The sequence below is a fragment of the Garra rufa genome, chromosome 22, assembly GCF_049309525.1.
Source record: "Garra rufa chromosome 22, GarRuf1.0, whole genome shotgun sequence".
Classification (NCBI taxonomy): Eukaryota; Metazoa; Chordata; class Actinopteri; order Cypriniformes; family Cyprinidae; genus Garra; species Garra rufa.
Window position 1 is genome coordinate 27,688,962 of NC_133382.1, and position 10,793 is coordinate 27,699,754.

The 10,793-nt window shown below is 36.7% G+C and overlaps 1 protein-coding gene across 1 annotated transcript; it reads left to right on the plus strand.

Moving 5' to 3' along the window:
• The first annotated feature begins 232 nt into the window (after positions 1-232).
• dclre1a (DNA cross-link repair 1A (PSO2 homolog, S. cerevisiae)) lies at positions 233-10,756 on the plus strand. The gene is made up of 9 exons (XM_073828067.1): positions 233-850; positions 2,159-3,469; positions 3,685-3,818; positions 5,474-5,592; positions 5,709-5,852; positions 5,980-6,125; positions 6,545-6,699; positions 7,848-7,986; positions 10,248-10,756. Exons 1-9 carry the CDS (start codon positions 454-456, stop codon positions 10,457-10,459), a joined length of 2,757 nt encoding a protein of 918 aa, XP_073684168.1. The 5' UTR covers positions 233-453; the 3' UTR covers positions 10,460-10,756.
• Positions 10,757-10,793: the final 37 nt, after the last annotated feature.

Below are 10,793 nucleotides of genomic sequence, written 5' to 3' on the forward strand. Positions count from 1 at the left end.
AGCCCTGGACATTTACGCTCGGCACTTTCGACAGAAAAATTGACTAAATAAACTGGCTTTGCGCGGAGGTAACATACTCGTCATACTTTTCAAATTGTTTGTTTGTATTAAATCTATAGATAAATATCCTATGTCTAATATTGAAATGACTCGGTATGATTTGAATTATGGAAAATGCGAACAACAATGTGAAAATAAATGCGCTTTCAACAGTGGCGGTAAGAGTAGTTACGAAAGGTACTCGTTGGATTATTAAACAAACGGTTTTTCTTAAAATACTTTTAGAGAATGGACCTTTCTTGAGGCTTTTTACTTTCAGGATGAATTTCTGAATGATGCGGTATTCTTTGTGCTCCGCTTGCGTTTTTTGTTTTAAAAGAACATGAATGTAACGTTAATGTTACAAAACAACTTCGTTCAAAACAAACCGGTAGAATCTCTTAATGTTTACAAATGTCACAGAGCGGTTCTGAGAGTGAAATCTGGGAATATAAACCTCTTAAGAAGACCAGGAAACGAAGCTGCAAATCACAGATATCCAGAGAACATGGGACAAAGAGAAAAAAGGATAACGTTTGCAAACCTGGGACTTCGGTGCAAAAAACTAAAGTCAACAGTGCTGAAACACACACTGGTTTAGATCAGAATGGCAATAATGATCCTAATAATACTGTGAACTCGGGATCCCTGGATGTGAATCATGGGTCACTTTCTCAGGATGTCCAGGATAAAGACCCTCAGTCAGGAGGCTTCTGTCCTGTGTGTCAAATGCCATTTTCTCTCTTGGTGGTTCAGTCTCAACAATGGCATGTTGCAGAATGCTTAGATAATCCTGGTGACAACTGTAAAGGTAATATTTTTCACAAATTCATTTGTAAAATCAACAGTCATTCTATTGTCTAACACGCTAGATTAAACTCATCATCTTATTAAGGAGTTCCTGCACACATTGAAATACACTATCTGTCAAAAGTTTTTGAACAGTAGGATTTTTGAAAAGTCTCCTCTGCTCACCAAGCCTGCATTTCTTTGATTCAAAGTACAGCAAAATATTAACATTTTGAAATATTTTTACCATTTAAAATAACTTTTCTATTTGAATATATTTTAAAATGTAATTTATTTCTGTGATTTCAAAGCTGAATTTTTAGCATCATTACTCCAGTCACATGATCCTTCAGAAATCTTTCTAGTATTCTTGTTTGCTGCTCAAAAAACATTTATTATTATTATTATTATTATTATTATTATTATTATTGTTGAAAACAGCTGAGTAGATTTTTCTCAGGTTTCTTTGATGAATAGAAATTTCAAAAGAACAGCATTTATAATAGAAATAATAGAAATATTTTGTAACATTAAAAATGTCTCTTTATCATCACTTTTGATAAATAAAAAGCATCCTTTCTAAAAAAAAAAAAAAAAAATTCTATAATAATAATAAATAAAAATTATACTGATGCAGAGTTTTTAGAAAATTATAGTGTATAATGTTACCAAAGCTTATTATTTCAGATAAATGCTGATATTTGGATCTTGTTATTCATCAAAGAATCCTGAGAAAAAGTACTCCACTGTTTTAAATGTTGATAAAAATAAAAATAAATGTTTCTTGAACCACAAATTAGTATTGTGCGATACTGAAGACTGGAGGAATGATGCTGAAAATGTACCTTTGATTACAGGAATAAATGGCATTTTAAAATATATTCAAAAAGAAAGCAGTTATTATAAATGGTAAAAATATTTACAATATTACTGCTTTTGTTGTATTTTGGATCTTATAAATGCAGGCTTGGTGAGCAGAAGAGAATTTAAAAAAGAACATTAAAAATCTTACTGTTCAAAAACATTTGACTGGTAGTGTAGATTAACTATAGATTCAATCCACATGCATTTTTTAAATTATACTTTAAAACATTGTCAGCTGGAGCCATTTTTGAACACAATCTTTTATGAAATGATATTTAAAAAATAAATTTATAGCCTACATTAAAAAATCATTAAAAGTCACGAATAGTGGTCAGCTGATTTTATCTGATGTCTTTTACTTCAGTGTTTAATATAGGAACAAGTCATTGAAATTAATTGATTGCAAGGTTTGAATATTATTATAATAATATTTAAGAAAATAAATTTCTCTGTCTCTATGGTACAGAATGTCCAGATGGTCTTCTTTGTACATCCTCCATACCCAATCACTACAAGAAGTACAGCCACTCTCTGCTTGCTCAGAATCGTGCGCTGAACGACTACACAACCCAAGGAATCTCAGACTTTAGCTTAAGGTCAGTAAATAATGTTGCACCTACATCTAACAGGGACAGCACTGTGAACGTATCTGCTTCATGCAGCCAAAGTTCATCTTCTGATGATGGACCAAAAGGAACTCCCACCCAGAGTAACGCTCTGCTGCTTTTACGCTGTCCTAATACTGAGGATATCAAGAAAAAGAAAGGTTGGTCTCCTTCCATCAAAAGATCTCAATCCCAGAATTCTTCACAGGAGGCGAGAATGAAGATTTCAACTCCGGTTAAAGGACATTGTGTTGACAATGCTGTTCGGACACAGACTAATGAGGTTAAAGCAAAGCTCTTTGAATGTAGCGATGATGATGATTATATCTCCTACTCCCCACTCTCTGAACTTCCAGATGTGGATAAGGACCACAGAACTAAAAAAAATATAGAAAAAATAGAAGATGAAAATGAAGTTGATTCTCTTAAACTGTTCAGTGATGAAAATGATGATCTGTTCTATGATGTGCTGGACGAAAATGAGACAGGGAGCGAGGAACATGAGCCAGGCAAAAACTCATCAGACACCTGTGAGAATATGCAGACATCATTAGCACTCGATGATCACCTGACTCCTTCCAGTTCCACAGGTGTTTCTAATGGACCTCAATCATTAGGAAAACACTCCACAACAAATCCTGAAGATCCAAACTCCCAGCTACAGTCACCTCAAAGTTTAGTATTAGAGCGCCTTCGGGAGTGCATATCTAATCCTGAACTTGCCAACGGTTACATAAACCAAGAGTTGCCTTCCACCCAAAAAACACCATCTATGGCTCCTAGGAAATCGCAGACTAAGGCAGGTCCCTCTGGATTCAAGCAAACTGACATTGGGGTGTTTTTTGGCTTAAAGCCATTGATTGAAAAAAAGTCTGAGGAGGAAGTGAAGGCAACGGTCGGAGAGGCCATTCAGTATGGGTCTAGGAGAGCGAGGATTTCAGAAGCTAAGGGGGAAGACGTTAAGCTCCAGGGTAGACGGCGTAGGAAGAGCAAAGCACCATCTGAAGTGTCCAGTGTCTCGTCTGCTGCAGAAGATGGTACGACTCAGCCCACGCAAACAGAAGGAAAGCGTGGAGGGAGGACAGAGAGGCAGAAAAGATGGAACAGAGGAAGAGCGACAGATGGAGATCCCAAGGAGCCCAAGCGCTGTCCATTCTACAAGAAAATTCCTGGTTTGTGATCTGCTTTAATGCTTTTGTTTTGACCTACTTAATATCAATGGTTAAGATTGCATAAGCACTTATACTTTAGGACTTAATAGCTGTGCCAGAACTTTATTGTACTCGATTCTTTTACTCTCATAATAACGGTGTTATTGTTTAGCTTGAGGGACAGTGTTTTGGTCTAATGTACTTGGGAGGATTTAATTAGCTTTTTCTCTGTTCAGGAACTGGTTTTGCTGTGGATGCTTTTCAGTATGGGGTTGTTGAAGGTGTTACAGCCTACTTTCTCACTCACTTCCATTCGGACCACTACGGCGGATTGAAAAAAGACTCTGTTTTACCCATCTACTGTAACAAAGTAGGTATCTTGACCTCATTGCACTTTTAAAAGTAATGAAAGCAAAAAAATTTCTTGTTCTCCAGAAAACTGATGAGTTCAGTTTACTATAGAGGGTTTGCACTTGGTTTGGTCATGGTTTGGTCAGTTACCCAGATGTGTGGCTATGTTGGCAATACTCGGATGGAAACAACAGCATGGATTGCACGGTTAATGTACTACTGAATACATTGTTCTGCTAACTTATGCTGTCTAATCCACAGAAAAAAAACATGTGGAAGCTGTTAAATCATATAGAGAAGGACTTGGTAAGCAGAAAAAGGCGCAATATTTTGACAAACTAAAGCTAATAGGTGGTAAAAATACGTACGAGCAGTATTAATTAAGATATTAGCCTTAATATTTAACCTACCTGACCAGAAATAAGAACTAACATGAATGTTGTCAAAATTCTTAAATCCTGGTTCAGTTTGGCCAACTACAAAAACATTTTGTTCCTCAGACAGTTTTTTGCATTCTTCTTAATTTGTTAGAACTTTTGGCAGTCTATAGTACTCCAAATGTTTTTCCCGGTCACACTGATTAGTACAGCCCAAAACATGACAAGAATTGCCCATTTTCAGCAGCAATAATCAGCAAAATACTTGAGTTTCTTTCAGGTTAGTGGCATAGTCTACATCCAGTGCCCATTAATGAAACTCTATATAGAAATCCTCTAACATTAAAAATGAAACGTTCCCTCCCAAGAAACTAAAGGGCAATTTCATCCAGAAATAAAATTGTGTTATTTACTCATGTTTTTCAAACCTTTTTTCATTTCTTTCTTCTTTGAAAAACAGAAGAGCTTTAGGAACCGCATGACTTTGAAGACCGTTGACTTTTATTGTATACACACCAAAGAATTAGTACAACTGAGGGACTCATATGTAACTATTACAGAAGGTTCAAACGCTCACTGTTTCTTCAGAAGAAAATGCGATGCATTGCGAGAAATTTGAAGATCAGGGCAAATTTAACTTATTTTGTCTTCTAGGAAACATGTAAGTATCTTCTGTAGCTTCTGAAGGGCAGTACTAAAAAAAAAAGATATTTAGGCAAAAAAAAGTGAACACGTTTTCATTCTGATCAAAAGTTCTGGCTCCTAATGTGTTGTTTGTTTCTTCTGGAGCATCACTGAGTGTTTAAAACTTCTGTAATAGTTGCATATGAGTCCCTCAGTTGTCCTCAGCATGAAAAGATGGATCTCAGAATCATACAGTCATTGTTGGAAAGGGTTCAAATACACAGAAATCTTTGTGTGACCTGAAGGATTTTTCTGAAGAACAGTGAAGGAACATTTTTCTGAACTACCTCAACTGTATCTCATAATATTATATTCCACACAAGATAGCAAGTAATACCGTTTCGGAGCAACATAGAGTTGTAAATCATGTCTAGAGTGAGTAAATCATCAAAGAATTGAATTTTTGGTTGAACTGTCTCTTTAAACTTCAAAATGTGTCATGTTATATCAGAATTATCAGCACAATGACATAAAACATCACACAAATATATGTCAACTGAATCTAAGGGTCAGGATGAAGGTGGAAAATGCAAAAAAAAAAAAAAATGGGGAAAGCAAAATGGCTCTTGACTGAATCTTGGTTTTCATATCTAACTGGTGTTAATCATGGCAGATAACTGGTAACCTGGTGAAGAGCAAGCTGAAGGTGGCTGAGCAGTATGTTCATGTTCTCCCAATGAACACAGAATGTATAGTACAAGGAGTGAAGGTCACTCTCCTGGATGCTAATCAGTGAGTGTGTCCTCTAACTAATGAACATTTGAAGCCAGTTTTATTTCTTTATTAGAGGTCCCTATGTTCATGCAGAATGACAAGACCTTAATTACTATGACTGTTTTCCCCCCCAGCTGTCCTGGGGCAGCCATGTTGCTGTTTGTTCTGCCAGGTGGCCAGACGGTACTCCACACAGGTGACTTCCGGGCTGATCCGTCCATGGAGCGCTACCCAGAGCTGCAGGGTTTTAGGATACAGACCCTCTATCTGGACACAACGTGAGTTCCCCACTAACAAAGCTACTTTTTGTTGTACTTTTTTCATTATGTCTCTTATTTCTCTGCATCTTGCATCAACTGAAATGGGTTGTAGAGTTGAGATTAAAAACTTAGTTTTTCTCCATAGGTATTGCAGTCCTGAGTATACCTTTCCCACTCAGCAGGAAGTTATCACCTTTGCTGTAAACGCCGCTTTTGAACAGGTCACGCTGAACCCTCGTACACTTGTGGTCTGTGGCACCTACGCAGTTGGAAAAGAAAAGGTCTTTCTAGGTCAGTGAGCAGTGTTGTCCTGCTTTGTCTTTGTCCATATCTCTTGTAGACCTTGTGCTACTTCATCCTCTCTTGAAAGGACAGATTGTTTGCTTTCTATTATCCGTGACCGTCACTCACTTGTATAAAATCAAAGTTTAAAAAAGAGCTTTGCAGATGCGGTCCTAACTTGACTTTGAATTTGTGTTACTGTTCCACATTTTGTCTGAATGGTTTCCTGTTCATTTAAAAAATGCATCCATGATTAATGTTCTGCACCCATTTACTTTTAAAGCTCTGATTACATAGTGTCCCGCTTTGGATTGTTTTCTCTGCTCACCGTTTCACTGGATTGCAACTTCTTTCCAAATACAATAGACTAATTTTTATTCGTTCCTTCTTGTGTAACATTTTTTTACCTGTCCCACCTGTTCTTGTAGCTGTATCGGAAGTGTTGGGCTCTAAAGTGTGTTTGTCCAAGGATAAGTATAACACCATGTGTTGCCTGGAGTCGGAAGAGATTGGACGGCGCATCACCACAGACTGGCAGGCGGCCCAGGTGCATGTACTTCCAATGATGCAGCTCAATTTTAAAGTGAGTTGAACTGCATTTAAAACTTCTGCGGCTTGTTTGTCATATGTGACCCTGGACCACAAAACCAGTCTTAAGTCGCTGGGGTATATTTGTAGCAAGAGCCAAAAATACATAGTATGGGTCAAAATTATTGATTTTTCTTTTATGCCAAAAATCATTAGGAAATTAAGATCATGTTCCATGAAGATTTTTTGTAAAATTCCTACTGTAAACCTATCCAAATGTAATATGCATTGTTAGAACTTAATTTGGAAAACTTTAAAGGTGATTTTCTCAGTATTTCGATTTTTTTGCACCCTCAGATTCCAGATTTTCAAATAGATGTATCTCGGCCAAATATTGTCCTATCCTAACAAACTATACATCAATAGAAAGCTTATTTATTGAGCTTTCATATGATGTATATATCTCAGTTTTTAAAAATTTAACCTTATGACTGGTTTTGTGGTCCAGGGTCACATATCTCTAATTTATACATTATGAAATGCATGTGCGATTTTTGCTGTTTAAGTTCATAAGTGCATACAAAGAGCTGATTATGCTAAACACAATCAATGAGGCTATGTTTACTCAATCAATTTGGAATTTAAAATGCATGCAACATTCAGTGTTATCTTTAATTTTCCTTGACAGTGCATTTATGCTAATGCGGGTGGAAAAAATTAAGATTCTAATTACAGGGACCAAGTGCCAGCGCAGCACTTCTGGCAGTGGTAGCACTGATTGAGTCTGACTAAAAGTAAATTCTAATGAGACAGTTGCAGATAATAAAGATTAGTCATATGATGTGCCCTGAACCATTATAAGCAACTCTTTCTCACCCATGCCAATGTAGATGTTGATTCAGAGCAATTCTGGAGCTGTTCCCAATGAGAAACATGTTTAAATGGCCAGGACAGAGGAACAATTGCAGGGCAAGGTTGATTGTAAATTGCACTGCATATTTGCAGCGACCTTGAAAATGTAAATTGAAAGAAGTTGATTACAATGTGGCATCATTTGACTTTAATTACCCTCTAATTTTTGCTACATAAACTTCCATGCCAAGTTTTGGGTCAGTAAATTGTTTTTGAAATCTCTCATGCATGTCAAGGTCTAAATGTTAATATGACCAGAAGTGTTTTTTTTTTTTTTCTTAACTTGTACAGAACCTTCAAACACACTTGAACAAGTTCTCAAGGAAATATGACCAGCTTGTGGCATTCAAGCCCACAGGCTGGACCTTCAACCAAAGTGTAAGAGTGGAAGACATCCAGCCTCAGACTCAGGGGAACATCAGTATCTATGGTATGTGTCTGTCCATTTATAAAGGATTTAATGATAATCTGATTCACTTTAGAGGGTTTGCACGCACTTCACGATTTGGTCATACCCGGATACATGGCCTTATTTGCGAAGAGCATGGATTGCGTGGTTAATGTACTACTGAATACGTTGTTCTGCCAATTTATGCTGTCTAAACCATAGAAAAACATGTGGAAGCTGCTAAAATAATATAGTGAAGGACTTAAGCAGGAAAGAGCACAATATTTTGACAAACTAAAGTTAATAGGTGGTAAAGATACATATGAGCAGTATTTATTAATTAAGATATTAGCCTAATATTTCACCTACCTGACCAGAAATGATAATAAAAAACACACAATTCATACCCTGGAAATCCTGGTTCAGTTTTCCCAGGCACAAGCAACCTTTTGTTCCTCAGACACTTTTTGCACTTTTCTTCTTGATTTGTTATAACTTTGGGCAGTGTATAGTACTCAATGTTTTTCCCCAATCTGACAGATAAGTACAGGCCAAAACATGACAACAAGTGACCATTTTTTGCATCAATAATCCATTTTCGATTTGGTTCATTCAGTGGCATTGTTTGCATTCAGTGCTGCCGATTGATGACGCTGCATTAAAACACTCTATAGTAAGTGCATTTATTACAATACATTTCAAATATCTGAGACTGTCTGGGACATTGGCATTAACAGAAAAGGTTTTTGGCAAAATTAGCCAGTAGTATTTTTAGAAAATTGGGTGGCTTCAGTTGAAACTTAAATTACAAGTCCAAACAAACCCTAATCATGTGAAGGAGATCCACACCAAATTGTGTTTCTGTAATGTTGTATTTCCATTTTGATTTTATAAGAGGAAAAAAATACCTTCTATTTTGTCTGGTGGCTTTAAGAGCCCTGAAGCAAAATGAGTTTGTATTTTTGTCATCTTTTTAAATTTAAAATGGAAATAAGGTGAATAAAAAAGCTCCATTTGCTTGCATCTATGAAAGACAGTTTTACAGCGCTTTAATAGGTTTGCTCCATTTTGCTTAATGGTAGGTCTTTACCAGTAAAACAAAAATGCAGAAAACATGCTATATTTTATTGATATCTGTCACACCATCCCTTGCTTAATAAGATCTTAAAGAGGATTGCATTCCATTAAACTGATTTTCAGTATAGACACAACACAGCCTTGTCATTCTGTTCCACTAACTGACAAGATTATACCTAATGGCTTTGTATGTGGAATGTAATTACATTATATTGATTTTTCTCCCTTGCTGCAGTTGTTAGAAATGCTGAATGTCGTTTCAGGCTAAGAATAGCATGGCCTGTATTAACAGAATCAGCAGATGTGATTTGACCCAGAGAAAAACTCAAGATGTCAGGTTTTGCAAGCACAGGGTTTTAATTTCATAATATCAGCGGTCTGCAGCCGAACCAAGTGCTGCCTCAAGCAGTAGATGCATCTCATTTCACAAGCTCCATTGGAATCTTAAATGTCAAACATGGGAATCAATAGGAATTTGTGTTTGTTACTTTACACAAAGACATTATGTAATTGTGAATAATTATAAAAAAGGCTAGAATATGACTCTGCTTAAAGGGATAGTTCACCCAAAAATGTAAATTCTGTCATTAATCGCTGTCATGTCGTTCCAAATCCGTAAGACCTTTGTTCATCTTCGGAATACAAATTAAGATATTTTTAATAAACTCTCCATAGTCAGCAAGGGTCCTAACACATTTAAGTCCAAAATAGTCCATGTGACAGTGGCTCAACCATAATGTTAAGAAGCTACGAGTAATACTTTTTGTGTGCAGAAAACAAAAATAATGACTTTATTCAACATAGCGTCTTGTTTACGAGCAGAGCAAAGCATTTGCATGCGTTGTGGTGCTCTCAAAAATGGTAGCGGACGGTAACTCGGGAGAGAATAATTGCTGAAAAATTGACTATTTATCAATGATCTCGGTACCTTTCTGGGCACTGATCGTGGTAGGACCCTTGCTGTCTATGGAGGGTCAGAAGGATTTCGGATTTAATGAAAAATGTCTTAATTTGTCTACTAAAGATGAACAAAGGTCTTACAGGTTTGGAACGATATAAGGGAGTAATTAATGACAGAATTTAATTTTTTGGCTGAACTATTCCTTTAAGCAGCAGAAATCATAGTTGGTCCACAGTTTTGATGGCAGCAAGGAGATCAGGATATAAATAGTTTTTCCCAGCAGATTTTGAAAGATACTTTCCTACTCTATACTTATCTGTTCCAGGTATTCCCTACAGCGAGCACAGCAGTTTTCTTGAGCTGAAGCGTTTTGTGCAGTGGCTGCAGCCGAAAAAGATCATTCCCACTGTGAATGTGGGCAGCTGGAGGAGCAGGAAAGCCATGGAGGGCTTCTTCCATGAATGGCAGACTGAACCCAGAAACCTCAGCTCAACATCATGTGCACTGAGAAACTCAAGCTGTGGAACAAGGCAATAACGTAAACTGACATCCACAATCAAGCCTTTGGCCAAACAGTCAAATGGTTACTTTATTGATTGGACCAGTATTACTCCATGGACCATTTCAAATGTGATAGTTGGGTCGGTCTTCCAGCCTGATTTTAAAGTGCTGGTTGTGCGATGGTTAATAGTGTTTATTTTTATGAATGGCTCCCCTTGCTGGTGGCAAATGGTGGAATGGACCAAATATGCCCTCATATTTAGAAGGGTTTTTTTACTCTGATGGTTTTATATATTAAAGTGTTTCTAAAAGAAATAAATTCTATTCACTCAATATACATTGTTTCATAAATGATCTTGTTCTCTGAATC

Bases quoted from the DNA above. Each gene is read 5' to 3' on its own strand.
- dclre1a (XM_073828067.1), top strand. From the start codon at position 454: ATGTCACAGAGCGGTTCTGAGAGTGAAATCTGGGAATATAAACCTCTT. The intron at 5,593-5,708 runs GTGAGTGTGTCC...TTTCCCCCCCAG, and splicing joins ACTCTCCTGGATGCTAATCA to CTGTCCTGGGGCAGCCATGT. The intron at 5,853-5,979 runs GTGAGTTCCCCA...TTTTCTCCATAG, and splicing joins ACCCTCTATCTGGACACAAC to GTATTGCAGTCCTGAGTATA.